Source organism: Passer montanus, unplaced genomic scaffold (assembly GCF_014805655.1).
Source record: "Passer montanus isolate IOZ18808 unplaced genomic scaffold, ASM1480565v1 scaffold154, whole genome shotgun sequence".
NCBI classification, from domain to species: domain Eukaryota; kingdom Metazoa; phylum Chordata; class Aves; order Passeriformes; family Passeridae; genus Passer; species Passer montanus.
The window spans coordinates 928,717-950,912 of record NW_024362494.1 but is presented as its reverse complement, the minus strand read 5'-3'; the positions used below and the strand labels follow the sequence as shown (position 1 = coordinate 950,912).

Here is a 22,196-nt window from a genome sequence, read left to right as displayed (position 1 = left end):
CTTCTTGTTTTTGGGTGTCCTGTAAAAAAAAAAAACCCCCCCCCCCCCCCCCCCCCCCCCAGCACCGCCAAGGGCTGGGATGTCACCGCACCAAAAACGGGGTGCGGGGCCGGGGGGGCGGAACGAGGAGGGCTCCGGCAGTGCGGGCATCCCTGGGGCCAGCAGGGCGCACCCGAGCGGGGACACCGCGGTGACAAACCCGGGGAGCGGCTGCGGCACCCGGCCCGTCCCGGAGCAGCATCCCGAGCGCCGGGATCCACCGGGAGCGGCGCTTCCAGACTCGCACATGCGGGATGGGGAAAGCTCCTGGACCGGCCAGCAGCAGATTATCCTGTATTTCTTTTTTGTTCCCCGACCCCAGCCAGCACGGAGAAGTTATTCTGTTGTTTTGGGTTTCAAAAGCCCAGGTTTCAAAATGCCAGGCTACTGTTTTTAAGTGCAAAGCTCCCTTCAAATCCCATGATATTCCATGTTAAAAGAGCAGGAATTCCACTTCAGGACAGTTTAAAAAAAAAACAAACAACCCAATAATTCCTACACGTACAGTAATGAAATTCAAAATCATTTAATGTGCTGCTGTCAGGAAAAGCAGAGCCCAAGAACCTCTGGGAATCCAGGAGCAGCTCGCAGACTTTTTCTTGGAAGTGAGTGAAGATCTGTCTTCTGCCTTTCTTTCAATTTGTGAAAGCTCCTTTCCCAGCCCAGAACACTCTGTATTGTGGTGTAAAGGGCCCAGTGTAACATGTTGGATTTGTAATGAATTCTAGAATGTATCTGTGGTCGGATTTTCACATTTTAATGTTTGGGGCTCACAAGGTAAGAGGGTCTCAATGCTATGCACAGAGTATGATTTCATAGACCATAAATTCCATAAAATAGCCTCTTTTATGTCTAAATAGCATTTGAGCAGTCTAGAGAATTTGGAATTTAGCCCACAGCGGAATAACTGACCAAGAAATGCTGCTGGTCCCCCCTTTTTTCCAGGGAACCACAGCCTCAACTGCTGGAGCTGCTGCTGGAGCTCCTTCCTGTTCAACCCACTCCTTTGTGCCAGTGACTCACAGGACAAGAATGCCAACTGGGAGCAGGTCCCAGGCTCCAAGGCTCGCTGAGCTTTCCCATCTGGCCCTGCCTCAGCCCCGTGGCCAGCGTGGCCACCCCAGCCCTGTCCTTCCCGCTGCAGTGCCATGTGGCTTCTCCCCATCCCTGGGGGTTTGCTGCTGCTCTTTGCTCATCCCTGGGGTTGTTGCTGCTCCCTGCTCATCCCTGGGGGTTTGCTGCTGCTCCCTGCTCATCCCTGGGGTTGTTGCTGCTCCCTGCTCATCCCTGGGTTTGCTGCTGCTCTCTGTCCATCCCTGGGGTTTGCTGCTGCTCTCTGCTCATCCCTGGGTTTGCTGCTGTTCTCTGTCCATCCCTGGGGGTTTGCTGCTGCTCTTTTCTCATTCTTGGGGTTTCTGCTGCTCTCTGTCCATTCCTGGGTTTGCTGCTGCTCCCTGCTTATTCCCGGGGTTGCTGCTGCTCTCTGTCCATCCCTGGGGTTTGCTGCTGCTCTTTGCCCATCCCCGGGGATTGCTGCTGCTCCCTGCTCATCCCTGGGGTTGTTGCTGCACCCTGCTCATTCCTGGGTTTGCTGCTGCTCCCTGCTCATCCCTGGGGTTGTTGCTGCTCTCTGTCCATCCCCGGGGTTGCTGCTGCCCTCTGTCCATCCCTGGGGTTTGCTGCTGCTCCCTGCTCATCCCTGGGGGTTTGCTGCTGCTCTCTGCTCATCCCTGGGGTTGTTGCTGCTCTCTGCCCATCCCTGGGGCCCAATAATTCCTACACGTACAGTAATGAAATTCAAAATCATTTAAAGTGCTGCTGTCAGGAAAAGCAGAGCCCAAGAACCTCTGGGAATCCAGGAGCAGCTCGCAGACTTTTTCTTGGAAGTGAGTGAAGATCTGTCTTCTGCCTTTCTTTCAATTTGTGAAAGCTCCTTTCCCAGCCCAGAACACTCTGTATTGTGGTGTAAAGGGCCCAGTGTAACATGTTGGATTTGTAATGAATTCTAGAATGTATCTGTGGTCGGATTTTCACATTTTAATGTTTGGGGCTCTCAAGGTAAGAGGGTCTCAATGCTATGCAGAGTATGATTTCATAGACCATAAATTCCATAAAATAGCCTCTTTTATGTCTAAATAGCATTTGAGCAGTCTAGAGAATTTGGAATTTAGCCCACAGCGGAATAACTGACCAAGAAATGCTGCTGGTCCCCCCTTTTTTCCAGGGAACCACAGCCTCAACTGCTGGAGCTGCTGCTGGAGCTCCTTCCTGTTCAACCCACTCCTTTGTGCCAGTGACTCACAGGACAAGAATGCCAACTGGGAGCAGGTCCCAGGCTCCAAGGCTCGCTGAGCTTTCCCATCTGGCCCTGCCTCAGCCCCGTGGCCAGCGTGGCCACCCCAGCCCTGTCCTTCCCGCTGCAGTGCCATGTGGCTTCTCCCCATCCCTGGGGGTTTGCTGCTGCTCCCTGCTCATCCCTGGGGGTTTGCTGCTGCTCTCTGCTCATCCCTGGGGTTGTTGCTGCTCTCTGCCCATCCCTGGGGGTTGCTGCTGCTCTTTTCTCATTCCTGGGGTTTCTGCTGCTCCCTGCTCATTCCCGAGGTTGCTGCTGCTCTCTGCCCATCCCCAGGGATTGCTGCTGCTCCCTGCTCATCCCTGGGGTTGTTGCTGCTCTCTGTCCATCCCCGGGGTTGCTGCTGCCCTCTGTCCATCCCTGGGGTTTGCTGCTGCTCCCTGCTCATCCCTGGGGGTTTGCTGCTGCTCCCTGCTCATCCCTGGGGGTTTGCTGCTGCTCTTTGCTCATCCCCGGGGTTGCTGTTGCTCTCTGCTCTTTCCTGGGTTTAGTTGTTGCTCCCTGCTCATCCCTGGGGGTTTGCTGCTGCTCTTTTTGCTCACCATGTTGGCTGTGGGGGTTTGGGTACAGCTGGAGGACCAGCATGACCTGGATGGTATCACTCTTTTAAGGGACAGCAGCTTCATTGACCAGGGACAAAAAAAAAATAAAAAACGGAGTGAAAAATGCTGAGGGTTGCACTTGTGCCTGCAGCAGATTCGCCCTCTCCAGGGACCAGAAGCATCCAGGGCTCTGGGCACCAGCGCCTGGAAAGCCCCGCAGTAAATCCCAGATGACTCAAGGACAAATCCCTTTTGCCTGGAAGCCTCCTGTGCTCAGCCCTGGATTCCAGTGCGAGGAGGAGAGCCAGAAGCTTGGAGCTCTGAGCCTGAGGTGGGAGCAGTTCTGCCAGGGGGAGAGGGGTGAGACAAATCCTCCCCTGTCCTCTGTTCTGGGGGTCAGTGCTTGGCAGAATTCAGCTCCCTGGGGCCTCAGCATTTCCCCCAGGTTCCTCCCAGACACACCCAAGTGTCAGGATGAGGCACAGCACACAGGTGAGTCCCCTCTGCCCTTGGGGACCCCCAGCCCACCCCTTCACACCAGCCCTGTTGATCCCTGCTCCAGCCCAGCCAAGGTTTGAGTTCTCCCTTCTCCTGCCCTCAGGTCCTGCTTTTATTCCCGGGAAGCCTCACAGGCTCCAGCTGGCGCTGGGCTAAAAATAAAAACTTCCATGGCAGCTGTGTCACTCCCACTTCCCTGGAGGGGAGGATGAAGACAGACCTTCCTCCTCCTCCCCAGAGGGTTTCACTGGCCTCTCCATGCTGCCTGCTAGAGCCGACAAGATTCCAAATTCTCCATTGAAAAGGGAAGCAGGAATTCTGGAGGGCTGGGTGCCTCCAAGTCCCACAGGATTTGATCCCCTGTGCTGCGAGAGCCACGGGTGAAAACAATCCAAGAGGAGAAAAAACAACAGAGGCATCAAATCCTCAAGAAACAAATGTCTCAAGAGAAAAGATGGAGGGAAAAGGGGCCTCAAGACATTTTATTTTTAGCTTTTAAAAGCAGGAAGAAGGAAAAAAAAAAAAAAAAAAGATTGAAAATTGCAGCTGAGCTGCCAGAAAATTCAAATGTTAATGGAAAGTTGGATCGGCTCTGGCTGCAGACAGACGCGAGGCTGCGAAGTCAGAGAGGGCTCAGGGACGGCCCCACAGAGCAGCATCTGCTACTGCTCCCCCCCTCTCTGCCCCAAAATCCCAGCCAGGAAACCTGGCAGGCCCGGGCTCTCCCTCTGGAAAAGTCAAGACAGGACAGAGTCGTCAGAGCCGGCTGGAACAGCTCCAGGCTGAGCCCACCAGGCTGCTGGAAAGATGCCAACCCTCTCCGAGATGCCAGAGCCCACTCAGAGCATTTTTAGGAAACACTCTTTGGTTTCCCTCTCCACTGTTAATCCCCACAAGTGCTCCCGAAGCACGGGCAGCACTGGAAGAGGAGCAGTGAGTGGGATGGAGCTGTAGAGGCACAGGCGTTCCCCTCCTTCCCTGCCTCCAAACTGCAGCTGCCCCACCCTGAGAAAGGTGCCAGCTCAGGGAACTTGCTGGCTCCTGCCCCGTCCATAAATCCTTACGGAGCTCTGCAAATCCCCCCAGCCTGCAGGTCTCAGTCCCACCTGGCTGCCAGGGGCCACAGCTGCCTGCTCCTGCTATCCCACAAAAGGCTTGGACACGTTTCCAGCTTGAGAACCTGGGGCAGGAGTGGCTGTGTGTGCCCCTGGCAGTCTCAGATTGCTGGGAGGACCCAGGAAATGTGCTTTGCTCCACCTTGGGCAGGCTGCTCTCCATGGCACTGCCTCCAGTGCCTGGGATCTGTCCCAGCATCACCACACGTGTCCCAGGGATCACTCCCCCATCCCAGGGATCATCACCCCTCTGCAGGGATTGCTGCCCAGTCCCAGGGGTCGTTTCTCCCTCAAGGATTGCTCCCCCACCCCAGGGACCAGGGCCCCACGGGATGAGGAGAGGCAGAGCTGGAAAAGCCCCGCAGTGGGGCAATGGGAATGTGGCAAAGCAGCTTCTCCCAGCTTCTGACTCATCTGTGCCGCAGCAGCTCTGCCAAATCACCAGGATAAACACGGGCTGGTCTCCTAGCAGGGGAGCTGGAAATAGCCAGCGTGATGTACAGCAAGGACAGTGTCTGCACGGAGCCAGCATCCTGTGGGGCACCAGGGGCAGCTGGGGCTGCCAGCACCAGCCCTGTGCTGGAAACAGCTTCCACACCTGGCATCAGCGGTGCCAAAGACCCTTCCCGGTGCCAGGGTGAGTGCTGGGCCTGCCACACGCTCCTGAAACACCCCTGGCATGCTCAGCCATGGGGCTGAGGGGCTTGTCCAGGTCCATGTGGTGCCAGTGGAGCACAAACGGCTCACTGGCATCTCCCAGGAGCTGGGCTTCCCCTCCTGGAATGGGGATCTGGCCTCTCCTTGCACCTTAAAATGAACCAAAACTGCTGCTTTGTTGGGAACCAGGAAAAAGCCTTTCATGGGGAGGCAAATAAAATCCAATCTCCCTGTCTAGGATTCCCCAAATCCAGCATGTTCCCATCCCTCCACAGCTCCCATCACCAGGAACACTGCTGGGAGCTGTGAGTGCACACCTGACCATACTGACACCCCCAGGAATCAGCCACAACATCCACCTGAAGCTCTGAAGAAGCTTTTCTCCTGCTGGATGCACCAGAGCAAAGACCTGTCACCCTTGAGCCTCCCTTCCTGCCACAGGAGCAGCACTTCATCTTCAGCAGCACCACAACAGCCACGCGCTGCTTAAGAGCTCCAAGCACATTTCTGACAACAGATAGAGTATGAATTGTTCAGAATGAACAATGCTGCAGCTCAGAGCTGGCTGGGGAGCCCCGGTGTGGCTCCCTCCCTGTCCAGGCTGTCACGCCAGCTGGTGACTCACCAGAATGGAAATCCCAAGTCACCGACTGACGCCGCTCTTTGGGCTGAGTCCCCCACAGTAACAGGACAGCCCGTGGTTTTGGAGGGTGGGCGGCTTCACCAGAGGGCTTTCAGAGCTGGAAAAGGGGGTTTTGCCCTTTTGCCACGTGGGAATCATCGGGGGAATGGGAAGGACTTGTTTCTCTGTGGCCCACGTTGTGTTTTTGGGGGAGGTTTGTGTCAGGCATAAATCCGTGCCTCTGCACAAAGGGCAGGACTTGTCCTCCATGGACAAGTGTCCCAGCTTGGAGTGTGCATCAAACACCCCAGTTTTGTGCCTGGCTGCCTGGGAGACCCCCTGCCACCTGCGGGACCCCCTGTTACCCACAAAACTCCTTTTCCAGCTGCCTGGCAAAAGCTTTTCCAGGGTGCTGCAAGCCCCAGGAGGCAAAGAGGATGCGAAGTGCAAGGAGGACAAGCCACTGGAATCCCCAGAGCACAGGGAGCCCAGCAAAACCAGGGCAGGATTTCCCTGTGGGGAATGTCTGCACCAAGCCCTGGCTCACCTGGAATGAGCCTCCAGCCTGGGGTGACATGCAAAGTGCTACCAGTTGAAACTTGATTTAGCAAACCTGGCCCTGTCCCAGCTCTGTTAGCAGAGCTGCTCCTGAAGAGCTTGGGAATTACATGGCACTGGGAAAACCTGGCCAGTGTCCCTGCAGGTCCTGAGGGGGCTGAGCCCGGGGTTTCCTTGCTTGAAAAAACTGCGTTTTCCACTGAAAAAAAGTCACCAAACATTTGAATGGGCTGCCCAGGGCAGTGGTGGAGCTTTCCCCTCCCTGGAGGATTTAACAGACAGGTAGATGTGGCATTTGGGGACACGGCTTAGTGGTGGCCTTGGCAGGGCTGGGGGAACTCGATGATCCTGGAGCCAACCTAAACTATTCTGTGATTTTATCTCGTTATAAACCCGAACATCTCAACTTCTCAGAACACCAAGATCAACCACTGGCCAACCCCACTCACAGCCCAGGCTCAGCACAACCCAAACCCACCCACTCCAAACATGCCAGCCTGCCTTTTCCTAGCTTCCCATGAAATCTTGAGTTGGGCTAGCTAAAAGACACTTGATGGCCTGGGATTGAACAATCCTAAATATAGATTAAAGCAATCTTTATCAAGAAAAAGAAACTTGTTAACAAAAGTTTGGAATTGAGCTGGAAAGAGAATTTTTTTAGACACAACTCAAATATGTCAATACACCACCTTCCACACTGCTCAATTCCACCTTCTGAGGGCAAGATTTCAGTAGGAGAGACACGAGAAAAAAGCTTTGAGGTCATGGAATATCCTGAGTTGGAAGGGACCCACAAGGATCAAAATCCCCCCATGTGCTTGAGGGCGTTGTCAGCTTGTTTTTTCCCAATCCAGAATTTGCTAACAGTTTGCAGCGCTGTCTATTGCCGATTAAAGCCAAAGCCTTTGGGAAGAGGAGGGAAGAAGGAAATTCCAAGTCTTCGTGCCACTACTCTGAACACTCACCATTTTAACAAGTCAGGTTTGTACCATTAATATAGTTAAATTACACGTTAAGTAAGACAAATTAACAATTAAGCTTTGGACTGGATGAAATTGAAGGAGTTTTGCCCAGTCTTGATTAACTTACTCCAACGCAGCAAAAGCCAGCTTTTGAATAATTGGGCTAAAACTTAATGGGAAAGTTGTGGGTTTGGTGTGTTTTTTTTCCACCCAGAACAGCTCTGCTTTGCTGTTTTGCTCTTTTTTGAGTGTTGCCCCTCCAGGGAAGCCCCAGAACATTCCGTTCACTTCAGCACATCCTTCCCTGGATGAAGGAGAAACTCGGAGCCCATAAACCAGCACCTCACAAAGGATGAGACAAAGCAGAGATTCCCGGTGTTTCCCTGGGAGATGGGGCACGGTGGGAGCCTTACAAAGGAAGTTAAAAACAGGGAGCTGAGTCACTGTGTTAGTCATGCCTTCGGGACGGGGGAAAACAGCTCTAAACTCGTGTTTAGCTAGGAGCTGGCGACACAGCCAGGATGTGCAGCAGGGATGCAGAACCACGGAGGGCAATCCCAGCCCCAGGAGCAAGGAAACATCTGCCACTGTGCAGATGTGGCTGCAACTCCCTTCCCTCTGCTCACACGTGCAGCTCCTGAGCCCAAAGAGGGGTGGGAAGGGATGGGGAGGTCACCCTGATCCACAATGGAAACCAGAGCCCTGTGCAAGGTGGGACAAGGCAGAAAGAGGCAAACCAAGGGATGAGCTCAAGGCCTCCTTTTTCTCTTCAGAAGCAGCAGTAGCTCACCCCGTTTTTTTTTTCCATAAATTGCAAAGCTTCTGGCCCGCAGCATTTGCTTAAGAAACAAAGCAGGGGATTGTTGGGTGCAGATGCCACGCATACTCCTGGGAACAAAAGGGTTTGCTACGCCGGCTCCAGCAGCAGATAAAGGCAGACAAGGTGTTTACACTGCCACAAGGTCTGTTTGCATGTGGCGGTGGCAGGCTGCACTGTTGAGTCACTGCCGGCACAGGGAGCTCCAGCTGCTGCTGGAGGGGCTGTGGGGATGGATATGGATGGGATTCCAGCAGGAAAATGCAGCTCAGCACTGGGACGAGCAGCCACCAAGGTGACTGCTTATTTTTTGCTGCGCTGCCACGTGCAGAGCTGCCAGAAGTACCCCTGCCAGCCTGCACTGTGCAGGGACAGAACCCAGACCTGCTTGGCACGTGGGCAGGAAATCAGCACTTCCACAGAGCAATGGGGATGTGGCATCCCTAGAAAGCAGCATTTAGCCCCAATTGCTGCACAGAACTGCCTGTGAACAGAAGCACCAGGAGATGCTCCAGCCTCCCCATCACCTCCCCACCACGCACTGACCACCCAAACCAACCCCAGTTGAAACTTGATTTAGCAAACCTGGCCCTGTCCCAGAGCTGCTCCTGAAGAGCTTGGGAATTACATGGCACTGGGAAAACCTGGCCAGTGTCCCTGCAGGTCCTGAGGGTTTCCTTGCTTGAAAAAACTGCGTTTTCCACTGAAAAAAAGTCACCAAGCATTTGAACAGGCTGCTCAGGGCAGTGGTGGAGCTTCCCCTCCCCTGGAGGATTTAACAGACAGGTAGATGTGGCATTTGGGGACACGGCTTAGTGGTGGCCTTGGCATGGCTGGGGGAACTCGATCCTGGAGGAACCAACCTAAACTATTCTGTCATTTTACCTCTTTATAAACCTGAACATCTCAACTTCTCAGAACACCAAGCACGATGCCCAGGCTGCTCTCCTCAGTGCCCCCCTTCCCCTAAAGCCCCCGACTCGGAGGCTCAGCTCAGAAAACCCCCCCAGTTTCTCCCAGTGCAGCCTGCTGTGCGCGGGGGGAGCACCCTGGCACCCCACGGATGCTGCTGGGCTATCTGCCATCGTGCCAGGAAGGAAGGGGCAGAGCGGGGCTGCCAGACCGGGGGGGCCCCCCCAAAGCCCGGAGCCGCGCCCTGCTGCAGCCCCGGGACACGGGCTGAGCCTGACTCATCGCCCTGCTCCCATCCCAGCCCTGCGAGGGAGGGCACACGGCTCTTCGGGGAGGGGACAGGCAGCTGAACACCCCTCGGTGCCCCCGGGCACCGGGGCCAAGCTCCCTCTGGGCTCCCACCCCTTTTGGAGCTCACTTTGCACATCCACAGCATTGGGTGTTCGTTTGGGCTCAGGGGACTTAGAGGGGGTTTTAGGGAGAAACTGTGTCCGTAAGTTGTTAATAAATAACCCCAAGAAACGGAAAGCTTTTAGCTCCAGTCGAGCACTGCAGCCTGGCCAGGATGGTGGCACTGGACTGGATGGCAGGAGGACAGACAGGAGGACGTGTGTGTGTGCAAAGCAGCAGCCAGAACAAGTGGCTGGAGGTGGCTTTGGTGCAAGAGGGAGGAGAGACCTCTGCTATCAGAACCTCGCTCCTACAGAGGTGCTTCTGAGCCACTCAGAGCCCCGACACAAAAATTCAACAGCTTCAGGAGAGCCCTTGTTTGTTCCTACCCTGGCTCTGCCACCTCTCCACAGGGACACAGCACCAACGCCTGCAAGGTGCAACCCCATAATTAAAGAAGGTACAGTACAGGCAGGGCAGCACCCACCCTGTGTGCTGGGAACTTTGTCCCTGCTGCTGTTGGCAATTCCTAGCTCTCCTAACCATGGAAGGAAGAAATAGAGCGTTGGCTGCAGCTTGGGAGACACCCCAAGCCAAGGGCACCTTCACTGGGAAAAGGTAATTGGTTTATGACAGAGAATGTGAAATGTTGACTCAGCCTCGCCAGGAACAGAGGTGTCCCAACCCCAGCTGGGTTTTGTGGTATCTCTGTGGGCTGAGTTCAATGCACCTCATTAACCAACTTCCACACCCTTCGGCTTTCCCCAGCACCCACAGCTCTGGATATCACACCACGGTTCATCCTTCACATACAGGAACAAGGAAAAATGTGGGGATTTTATTATACTCTTATCAAGGTTGTGGAGTGAAGATTCTGGGCAAAGCAGCATGGCTTTAAAGTGAGAAGGCAGATTTAGGTGAGGTATTGGGATATTGGGAAGAAACTCTTCCCCGCGAGGGTGGTGAGGCCCTGGCACTGCTCAGAGAAGCTCTGGCTGCCCCATCCCTGGAAGGATTGGGTTCTCCTGGGCAGCTGAGAGTCTGGCTGTCACACAGATGTCTCTGCAGCTGCCACTGCACCAGGCAGGGCTGGGGGACCCTGCCAGCCCCCACAGTTGTTCAGCTCCACACTGGGGACATTGAACCCTGGCAGGGAGGGGAAGGGAGCAGAGGCAGGTGGGCACCCAGCCCTGGTGGCAGCTGTCAGCACAGACAGGTTTGACATGGCACCAGCCTCAGCTGTTTGGGAACGTGCTGAGCTGGTCACAAAGGAACAGGCTCAGCAAACAACCTCACAGAGAGCAGCATGGTGAAACAGGTAACGCAGCCAGTGGCAGGACAGTGGGAGGTGATTCCCAGCTCACCCTGAACCCACTGGGCTGACACTTCCTGGGGAATCCTCCACGACAGCTCTAATTTTGGCCAGGACCAGAGGGAGAACTCTGGTGACTTCCTCCTTTCCTGGTTGCCAGCAGCACAAAAGGAAACTACCCCTCCCAAAGGCCATGAATTCAGCAGAATAAGGAGCTGGCAGCCGCCCCACAGGTCCCACCCTGGCTGTGTCACCTTCTCTGTCTGCATCCCTGAGCACCACGCAGGGGAACTCCCTGTTCTCTGGGCTCCAGAGTTTCAGTGTTGATGGGACTCAGGCAAGTGAAGTGACACGTGCAAGGCTGGAAAACACTTGTGGCAGCATGTGGGACCGGGCAGGCTGGGAGGGGCTGTCAGGGATGGATCCCTTCCCACACCAAACTCAGCCCCGACTCTCTTGGCAATCGTTTCTCTTTAACCCCCAGCTCCAAAGATAAGCTCCTTCATTTTCCAGAGTGGATCCTATCATCCTAAATATATATGAGGCAGAAGGATTTCCTCAGACTCCCCCTCAATCCTGGGAAAAGCGAGGGGATGAGCTGTGGCTGGAAAACACTGGCAAAAGCAGAGATGGGAGCGAGGTCACAAACCAAAAGTGCTGGAGCACGTTTCTCCACCACAATTTTTCTTGGAAAAAGAGGGGCTGGATGTTTGCACGGGCAAGAATTCCTCTCCACTGGGAACAGCTAATGAAAACCTTCGCCTGGAAGAAACGTTTTGCCACGGAGCCCTCCAGCCCTGCAGCGTGCCAGGAGGGCTGGAACGCCCGGCCATCCTGAGCTGCTGGCTGCAGATGTCAGGGCACAGCCAGTGTGTCCACAGGGCTGGAGATTCAGGGTGGCTGGCGTGTTTAAGAGGGTCCCAGAGGGCCACGGAGGTCTGGATCAGCCCAGCTTTGTGTTGGTGACTCCCCCCAAAGTATCCCCAGCTGCACAAGCTGCTCTTTGTTTGCTCCAAAAGGGCAAAGCCTCCTCCCAGCCAAAGCATTCCCTCCCTGGCAGGGATTCCATGAGGCAGACGGGGGAGAAACCCAGGAGCCTGAGGTTTCACCCCACGCAAAATGTTCCAGCACAAGCACCCAGGCTTGCTGAAGGAAGTGCATGCCCCCTCCCCCTCACAGCACCGAGCTTTAATTCTTTTTCCTCCCTTTTTTTCAACTAAACAGGTTTTGTTTACCTGCTCCTGCCTGGAGGGTCACAAAGCATGGGGCAAAACCCCCTCGGGCTGGGGAAGGCTTGTGGAGTTCACCTCCTGGCACACCCTTGCTCTGCCCCTGGATGAGCTCCCCCCTCCACAACAAGGTTTGGCAAAAAGGAGATTTGTCCTCATTAGGGCCAGGGATGAGATCTGGGCCCCGGGAGGAAGAGGCGCTGCCCAGGCACCGCCTTAATCAGGTTAGGGGCTGCAATTCAGGAAGGCATTGCTCATCAGCGTGCTGCTAACGAGGGCTGGTTCCTGCCTGGAGAGGGCAGCTGGTCACTGGTGGCCACCACATGGCCACTCCTCGCCCATGGGGTGGGCACTGAATTCCTCAGGGGTCTCTCGTGGGACTGAAGGTGCCAAGGGCTGCGTTCTACACCCCTGCATGCCCAGGCTGGGATGGGATTAACTCCCACGGAGCAAGGGCTGTGGCTCTGCTCACCCAGTGAGTCAGAAGCAGCTTAAAGAGAGGGGGCAACGGGCAGGACCCAGCACAGAGCACCCCTCCAACCCCCAGTGCCATGCTGCAATCCAGGCGTGCTCCAAGGAGGGGACAGAAGCTTGAGGACAGCAGGGACAGAAGCATTTCAGCCTAGTCCCATCTCTGCCCGTGGCCTGGGAGGGGACGATGCCGGTGTTGCCAGCACCCCTGAGTCACCAGCCACCCTCCCCACACCCTGTGCCTCGCCTGAAGCGTGGCTGCAGCACAGCCAGAGGCTATGCAGAGCTGGGGACACAGGTGACACCAGGACAGGCAGGACTGCCCCATGTCCTGGGGCACAACCAGCACCAGGTGCCCGTGCCAAGAGCCAGGTTTTTTTTTGGGAAACCCCTCCTGGATCACCTCTGGCAGCAGCCAAACAGGCAGTGGGAAGATCCGGCTGGAAACTTTGCCAAGAGAAGAGCAGTCAGCCAGGAGCAGAGGGGTGGCAGGAGGCAGAGGGCAGGCAGCCCAGCTCTCCTCCGACCCTCCTCCACCCATGCAGCTCTTGCACTGCTACTGGTTAGACTGGTCTCCTGTTTGCACAGCTCGTTCCCCTCCAGCCAGCAGCTCCTTCCCCACCCCAGACAGAGCACCCAGGCCCCGGGGCCGTGTCACATCATGCCCTGGCATCCCGGCCCCCCACCCTCCCTCTGTGCCGCCGAGACAACCCCCGCATGAGGCAGCGGCGATGCTGTGGGTGCTGATAACACCGCCCGGGCGCCTGCCCTGCGGGAGATACCCGGCGCTTCTCCGGGGCTGACGGGCACAGCGAGGGCTGCAGAGAGCTGCCAGTTACTTATTAGCCGAAGTTTCACCGTGTCAAGGACAGAGAAATGGCCCCGGTGCTGACCCAAGGGCTCAGGGTGGGCAGGGAGAGCCGGCAGAGTGGGCACATCCCTGCCCAAGGGGGTGGCAGGGAGCAGAGCAGGGTCAGAACGGGGTCCCCCTGATCCCCCCAACAGCTCTGACCCCTCCGCAGGTTCGGATTCGTGGCTGCCCCATTCCCTCATGCCCCAAAAATTCGGGACAGCCCAGCCAAAGTGATCCCGAGGAGCAGCACCGCAGCTCTCTGAGCAGCCCCGGCACACCGAGCGGGTGCCCGGGGGCACGAGATGAGCTGCAGCCTCCTTGCAGGGTTTTTGGGGCTGGAGAGCAGCCCTCATACCGCGCCCTGTGAAGAGGGCACGAGCCAGAGGCAGGAATGAACAGCAGCGGCTTCCCCCGCACCTCCGCTCTTCCATCTCACCGTGACTCAGAGATGACTCAACCCAGAACCAGCCCCGGCCCCCGGAGCCCGCGCCCCTGCTGCTCCCCCAAACGCACCGAAACCCATCTCTGGAGCACAGGCTGCTCTCCGGGAACCCCCGCAAGTCACAGCGCTCTTTCGGGGGATTTGTCAGCGCCCGGGAACAAGCAGAGCAGTTCCCGGAGCAGGGAAAAATTCCACATCCGTTTTCCACAGGGCTCCGCAGCGCTGCCAGCTCCCAGCTCCCCTCCAGCCACGGCTGCGGGCCGGGCATTTTTTCCCAGCCCTCGAAAGATCGTGGCCAAGATAGTTCTGGGTTTGCATAAAGCAGAAAAAAAGCTTTTAGACAGCTCAGCTCTTTCTCCCAGCAGCATCCGGATCCTTGGGATCCGGGAGCAGGGATCTGGCGAGCCTGATCCGAGGACGAAGCAGCAGCGGCGCACGGGAAACAGAAAGCTAAATATAACCTCAGCCAGCTTTCGGATACGGCTCTAACAGTCCCTCCCAGGTAGAATATTTATGGCATCTGCTAAGGAAGTTAATTTTAGCCTCATTTGGTACAGGCTCAAAACGAGTCGTCCAGAATAAGAGGCAAAAGATCAAATGGAGCGAGAAGGGGCAGTCCCGCCACTGCCCAGCCCGAGCGCGGCTGCGAGCCAAGGCTGATGACGGAAAGGGATCCGCTCGCTCCTTCCCTGGAGCGGCATTCGGGGAGCTGAGCGCCACGGGGACGCGTCCCGAGGCTGGCAGAGCCCGGGGGAAGCCCAGCGCCAGCCCCTGCTTGGCCAGCAGTGACATTAGCCAGGGAGCCCCGTGTCCTCAGGGGACCTGTGCCGGTGACAGCTCCGAGCAGGGCAGAGGCACCCAGGGGCACCAGGGGGGCATTTCTGACGGCAGGGAGGGAAAGAAGGAAAGGAAATTCGTGCCTCAACGGGAGCACAGCGCCCGGTGACAGCTGGTGGGAGGGGGACACGAGCGATGCCCGCACACTGCTTCCCCCAAAACCCCGCAGAGTGGGAGCAGCTTGGCACAGGGAGGGTTAAGGCAAAACAAAACCTGGAGCAGGTTCTTTAAGCGGTGCCAAAGACAGCAAAGGAAAATAGGACGAGCAGGCGAAATCTGTAGGCAGGACAGAGCCAGCTGGCTGGCACGGCTTCCCGGGCTGTGCCGGAGCGTGTTTAGGAATAGCTCCAGCATGACGAAGGCACAGGGGCCGCCAGCCCGGCGCTTGCAGCCCGCATAACACCGACCCTGCCGGGGGCCCAGGGCATGTCTGCTCAGCCCCTGCCCCAAATGTCCCCAGCTCCGCTCCCAAATCCCCGCTCCAAGGGCATCCCGGCCAAAGATGGCGCTTGGAATGAGAGCAGGAATGACGAGAGAGCTTGTCTCCTCTTTTGGTCCCTGCCACAGACACTCCAGCCCCGGCCAGGCCGGGGATTTTTTTTTTTCCCTCTCTCTCCCTGCCTCCTCCAGGTCACTCCTTCCTCCCTCCCGGCTCCCTGCCAAGCATGACGACAGCACCCGTCCCGCTGCAGTCCCCGCCGTCCCCAGGGCACTCACCGGGCTTTCAGCTCCTTGTGCTCCTCCCGCACTTTGCTGAGCTCCAGCTGCAGCCGAGCCCTCTCCTTGGCCACCGAATCCAAGGTCTTGCGGGCATCCGCCAGCTCCGACTCGTAGGCAGCCTTGATGCCCGAGACCTCGCGGCTCACCACCTCCTCGGACTCGGTGATGCGGAGCCGCAGCCCGGCGTTCTCCAGCTCCAGCGAGCGCACCTTGTCGATGTACACGGCCAGGCGGTCATTGAGCTCCTGCAGGTCCTCCTTCTCCTGCAGCCGGGTGATGCGTGTGGGGGACAGGGGGGTCCCCGAAGCCCCGCTGCGGGTGCTCCTCTTCTGCGAAGGCGTCGCCATAGGGTCCGGCGTCGAGGCGAAGGGCACGGCTCAGGTCACGGCGCGATGTCCCACGCCACCCGCCCAGCTGTCGCGGCAGCTCCCGGGGCCTCAGTGACTTGCTTATATCCCAGCTGGGCTGTTCACTGGGAGGAGGAGCTGGGAGGAGGCGGCGGGTGGAGTTAATCCAAAACCTGGGTGGAGACAACTCGCATCAGTCCCAGCCCTTCCTTAGGAAAGGCTGGGAAAATATCCCGGGGTGAAGGGCCTCGGGAGGGCGTCTCTGGGGTCGCAGGCCGGGGAAACCCCCTTCCACACGCTTTTCTAGGGCTGCATTGCAGACTGGGGGGACTTGGCACCTTGAGGGGAGCTGCAGTGAGGAGGAGCAGCCAGGCACCCCCAGGACTCCTGGGCTGAGCACCTCCAGGACACAGGACAGGGCAGGCAGCATCTCAGCAGCTGACCCGAGGGTGTGGGGCTCCTGGCAGGACCCTGGTGTACCTGAAACTCTGGGGTCCAGGGACCCAAATACAGTCCCAAAACACCCGGGTCTGGGTTCCCCTGAATCCTGAGGCGTCCCACACAAAGAGATCTGGGGCACCAAAGAATGCCCCCACCCACCTACCCACTTCCCTGCACTGCTTTTGCCCAGTTCTCTCAGCACTGGCATTCCCCATTTCCCAGCTCTCATCTGTGCCAGTTTGTGGCTCCCCAAATTTTGAGCACCAGCTGTGTCCCCGCCCCAACTCCCTGTTCCCTGTTCTCCTGCCTCCCAGCCCTCTCCAGCCCCACTCAACCCTTCCAGTATGTCCAGCTCCCAGCAGGGGTGGCTCCCAGTCCTCCCAGTAGGTGCGGAGTGCTGTCTCCATCGAAGCTCTGCCGAGACTCAGGACTCGTGATTTCCAGATCTGCCAAATGCTTCCCGGCACTCCCAGTGCCACCAGAGAGAGGATGTCCCTTCCTCGGACTTCATCCCCCTCCCTGCGTTGTGCTGTGGAGCCAAACCCTCCCGTGTGTGAGAAACGGGAATGGAAAAACAACCCTTTGACACCCTAGAAATGAGGGGTGGGTGAGGATCCTGGCGGGATCCAGCTTCCTCCCGCTTGGAAAGCTGGGCTCTGCGGCAAGGAAAGAAGGAAAGCAGCTGCACCTTGAAGCTGGCGACGCCGGAGCACCCCAAAGCACAACGTCCCCCAGCCATTCCTGCGAGCAGAGGGGTCCAAGGTCAAGGGCACAGCCGAGCCGAGCCGCCCCCGGAGCCGCCCGGCTCCTCCTGCAATCCAAGCTCAGTTTGCTTCTCCGCTCGGGGAGGGCAGCAGAGCCCCAGGCGGGCCGGGGATGACTCACACAGCAACGGAGCAACACACGCAAACACGCGGGGCACACACGGGACACACGCGTGTGCGCTGCCCGGCAATGATTAACCCGCTGGCAGCCGCGGGTTAATCCGGGGAAAGGCAACGAGCCAGGGGTCAAACTTTGAAAAAGCAACAGTTCCACGCCGGGAAATCTGTCCCAGCGCCACGTCAAAGACGGGAGGGGAAAGGGGAGAAAAGAGGGGGGGGTCAGCTGGGCAGAGCCCTCCTGGCACTGCCACGGGGGGTCGGGATTCCCCCTCCTTGCCCCCCTGTCTTGCGACATCCCCTTCCCCACCCTGGCTCCTCTCTGCCTGGGGAAGCCCCCCGAGCGCTGCAGGGATTTCTGTCCCCCCTGCCTCTCCAGGGGGGTCTGCGCTCCTCCACCCCATCCCTTTGCTCAGTGCCACACAAATCCCCCCCTTTCCTGCCTCCTTGCCTGTCCCGGGCTGCTTTTCCTTCCCCACACCTTTCCTTCCCCATGATGGGCGGGGGGGACACCGCAGCGCTGGGGACACCCGTGCGTGTCACACAGCGCGGCAGGCGACAGCAGGAGGGCAGGATGGCAGCAGGGATGGCAGCAGGGAGGGCAGCAGGCACGGTGCCCGTGCCCCGAGGGCCGGAGGGCGGGCCCGGAGCGCTCGGAGGCTGCCGGGACGCGCGGCTCGCCCGCCCGCCCTGCGGCTCCGCGGTGTTTTCTTTCAGCCCCGAGGGCCGGAGGGCGGGCCCGGAGCGCTCGGAGGCTGCCGGGACGCGCGGCTCGCCCTGCGGCTCCGCGATGTTTTCTTTCAAAAAACTTTCTTTCTCTCTTCCCTCCCTGGGTGGGAGGGAGAGCCAAAGGCCGTTTGGTGCACCCTTCCCTGGGTGGGAGGGAGAGCCAAAGGCCGCGGAGGGGAAGCCAAAGGCCGTTTGGTGCTCCCGCAGCAGGAGGTGCCCGCCTGTCCTGGGCATCCGCGGGGGCACAGACCTTGGAGCGTTTCCAGGGTCACCAGCGGCGGGGCCGAAGCTGGCTTGGCTCAGTGTGGGAAACGGCATCCAGGCTAAAGGCGGGAAGGGACCAGCTTGGGCAACAGCTGGAAATCACAGCTAAGGGTCACTGGCACAGCCAGGCTGATCTGGCACTCCTGGCACCCCCTGTTCCCCCCAGAGCTCCTGCCCCGGCTCAGTATCCCACCCTTCACTGCCCAAGGGACCAAACCCGAGGGATCCCAAGGGCTGGGCATCGAGGGGGGACCTGGGGGAGCTCCAGAGCTGTTGGCAGCCCGGAGTGAAAAGCCCCCAGGGAGGGTCAGCTTCACCCCCTTTGCAGTAGCTGCTGAACACGCAGCTCCCCTGGGACGGGGGGGGACAGTGCTGTCCCCACACTGCTGCTCTGCAAACCCCCTTCTCCTGCACGTGGAGATGCTGCTGCCCTTCCCCAGCGACCCCCAGGGGCAGGGGCATCCCAATTCCACACGGGGACAGGGAGCTAGCACAGCCCTGAGCTGCTCACTGCCTCCGGCAGGGCGCTTGGCACCCGAGCAAGGCAGGAGGGCTTAACTCAAAGCAGATGGGCCAGGAGGACTGGCTGTGCTCCACGGCTCTGGCACGGCCCTCAGCACGGGATTTCTCCAGGATCCACTGGCGTGGGTTCCCCAGGATCCACTGGCGTGGATTTCTCCAGGTTCTGGGGGCGCTGGGGGAATTTGGGGTGCAGAATGCTGAGCAGAGTAATGGACTGAGGGACAAGGCGTGGATGGGAGGCTGGGGCTGGAGGAGAGGCCCTCAGCAGAGGCTGCATCTGACTCACATGACTCAGAAGGCAGAAAGGAGCCGCAGCCCTGGAATTTCAACGCACTTCCTGCTCCTCAGCCTCCAAAACCAGCCCAGCTTTGGGGCCTGTCATGGATACAATTTTGTGATACAAACAACGCCAGGGCAGTGATGAAGCCGAGTTTGGGAGCGACAAGAGGAGCTGCAGCTCCAGGGACCCCCCTGAGCCATGGGGTCAGGCAGGGTCCCTGGGGGCTGCTTTGCTGGTGGCTTTTCAGGTCTTTTAGGATCTTTGCAAGGAGCCTGGGGTTCACTTTTTAGACTGCAGAGCTTTTGGCACCTGCTTTTGCAGGGCTGAGCCACCCCTGTCTCCCAGAACCTCCCAAGTTCTTCCAACGTGCTCCCCTCAATCCTGCTCCCAGCACAGGGCCATTTCTCCTTTCCCAGGCATTCACACCCCATCTCCAAGTGGGGCTTTTCCCCTTTAAACCCATTCTTCTGGCCAAGGGCCCATCCTTAGCCCTACAAACCCATCTGCCTCTCTACCAGGAGGAGAAGATCCCAGCCTCAACATTTTTTCCCATCTGATCCCAGAAGGTGGAACATTTCTGGGTTGGATGCAGGCAGCAATCCTGGTCCCTTAGAGCCCTGGCTAGGTGACACACCCCAGAATGAAGAGACAGGTGATGGTACACGCAGGAGTGGGACATGGGGAAGGGTGAATGGCTTTAAACTGAAAAAGAGAAGGTTTACAGGAGGTGGGAAGAAATTCTTCCCTGTGGTGAGGCATCAGCACAGGTTACCCAGAGCAGCTGTGGCTGCCCCATCCCTGGAGGTGTCCAAGGCCAGGCTGGACAGGGCTTGGAGCAACCTGGGTTAATGGGAGGTGTCCCTGCCCATGGCAGGGGGTGAAATGAGAAGAGCTTTAAGTTCCCTTTAAATCCAAACGAGCCTGTGGCTCCATGATCTCCCCATCCAGCACCCTGACCCATCACATCACTCTGTGCATCACGCTGACCTCGAGACCCAGCTGCAAAAGGCTTCCAGTTCCCCCCATCCAACAATCTGTGCACATAAGGGGGCTGGGGGTGTGTGCATAGAGGAGTTTTAATTAGCTAATAGTCTTTAATAGGGTTTAATTGCCTTGTTATAAAAGGTAATTACAGCAATACATCAATTAGAGCTGTAAAATTAATAGATTTACCAGTTGTATTTATTGAGGAGCTGCGGCTGGCAGCGTGGCAGCGCTGGTGGTTCTGCTCTGATACCCAGCAAAGGAAGGAGAGCAGCCACCAAACCTCTCTGGTGTGGGTCCTGCCCCTCCACCCAGGACAATCTGAGAGCCACCAGCACCAGCAAACTGCCCCACGACCAGAGCAGACGGACAGGCAGACAAAATGGGAATATGAGCTCTGTAGGTGCAGGCTCAGGCTCACAGTGTGCCTGCCGTGTCCCTTGGGGACACTGGAACAAGTCACCTCTGGAGATCCTGAGATGGAAACAGCTCTGTCTGCACGTGCTGGGGCAGATGTCTGCCCACAGAAAAGGCTGTAGAGAAGCCCATGTCCCCCCTCGTCCCCATAACCCAGCGTCTGAACCTCTCTTTAGGAGACAGCAGGCACCCGTGGGTGCAAGGATGGAAGCCCACCCACCCTGCCAGGCAGAGGGGAGTGTGCTCAGGGCTGTGCAGCTTGCTCCAAGCTCTGCCAGACCCTCCTGCCAAGTGGCAAGTGGTGACCCAATGGAAAATGCATCTCATGGCTTCCCACGAGGGGAGGGCTTTAAAGGAAAAGCTGTTCTCGTGTGCTGCTTTGTGGCTTCGTTATTCATGGGGCATCAGGGATGAGGTGCTGAGCCCTTCCACCCCCTTTCCAGCCTTGCTGATCCTTCTCTCAAGCAGGATCAGCCTATTTTCCATAAAGTCAGTAGACCACACGAACATCTGCTCAAAATATCCCATTTCACTGAAAGAAGTGGTGCTGAGTATAAGGTCTCAAAGAAGCCAGTTTCCTGCTCCCCACAGCCCCAATTTCTCAAAAAAACCCCCAGTTTCCCACTCCCCACAGCCCCAGTTTCCTAAACAAACCAGTTTCCCACTCCCCACAGCCCCAGTTTCCTAAACAAACCAGTTTCCCACTCCCCCCAGCCCCAGTTTCCTACTCCCCACAGCCCCAGTTTCCAAAAAAAACCAGTTTCCTGCTCCCCACAGCCCCAGTTTCCCAAAAAAAACCCAAAACCCAGTTTCCCACTCCCCACAGCCCCAGTTTCCAAAAAAAACCAGTTTCCTGCTCCCCACAGCCCCAATTTCTCAAAAAAACCCCAAAACCCAGTTTCCCACTCCCCACAGCCCCAGTTTCCTACTCCCCACAGCCCCAGTTTCCAAAAAAAACCAGTTTCCTGCTCCCCACAGCCCCAGTTTCCCAAAAAAAACCCAAAACCCAGTTTCCCACTCCCCACAGCCCCAGTTTCCTAAACAAACCAGTTTCCCACTCCCCACAGCCCCAGTTTCCAAAAAAAAACCAGTTTCCCACTCCCCACAGCCCCAGTTTCCCAAAAATACCAGTTTCCCACTCCCCACAGCCCCAGTTTCCCAAAAAAACCCCAGTTTCCTGCTCCCCAGAGCCCCCAGCCCCGCAGGTTTGGGGTCACACTCATGTTCTCATGAGCAGCTTTCCCAAGCAGTGAGCTTGGTGCCTGCAGGAAAAACCAAAAGACAATGGGCTGGCACGAGACCAGGGATGGAGGCTCGCACACACACAGACACCAGCCCGGGATGTGCCCCATTAAATGCCAGTTTGGAGCAGCCCCCAAACCTGCAGTGCCTGGCAGGGCCCTGGCTCAGCCCCATCAAACCTGAGGGGGACTCAAAGGAGTTAAAAAAATCCCTTTGTGCTTTGCCCAGACTCCTGGGGCAGATTAGGGGACCCTGAGCACAGCTGGAAATTAATTTTGCTTCCCACACTGCAGCAGCAGAGTCAGCTCAGCCTGGGATGGGATGGGATGGGATGGGATGTCCCTTGGGATTCTCCCAGGTAGGGATGAGCTGGGAACCCCCTGGAGCCCCCGGGCAGTCCCGTGGCACTGCCTCTCCAGCCTGTGGCAGGGGATGCCAGGACAGGGATGTGATTTGTGGAGGTTTTGCAGTCTGTGCCAGCTCACCCTGGCACGCAGAGCACCAGAGCCACTGCAGGGCTGGCAGTGCCACGGGCAGGATGTGGCTCTGCCTGCCCTCATCCCAGGCAGCTTTGGAGCTGTGCCCATTCCCTGGGGAGCCTGGGCAGTGCCCAGCACCCTCTGGGGGAAGAACCTTTTCCTGATATCCAGCTTAAACCTCCCTGGCACAGCTCCAGCCCTTCCCTCAGGGAATTCTCTCCCTGTCCCAAGGCTCATGCTCCTTCACCAGCCCAGGGCCATGATGGACACCAGGGACATGA

General features: G+C 57.6%; 1 protein-coding gene across 1 annotated transcript in view; it reads right to left on the bottom strand.

The window, feature by feature from the left end:
* Positions 1-15,845, bottom strand: part of LMNA (lamin A/C) — a 23,973-nt gene extending 8,128 nt beyond the window's left edge. The window contains exon 1 of the mRNA XM_039702069.1: positions 15,327-15,845. Within this exon, the coding sequence (XP_039558003.1) occupies positions 15,327-15,676 (350 nt within the window). The 5' untranslated portion in view covers positions 15,677-15,845. The remainder of the gene's footprint in view (positions 1-15,326) is intronic.
* Positions 15,846-22,196: the final 6,351 nt, after the last annotated feature.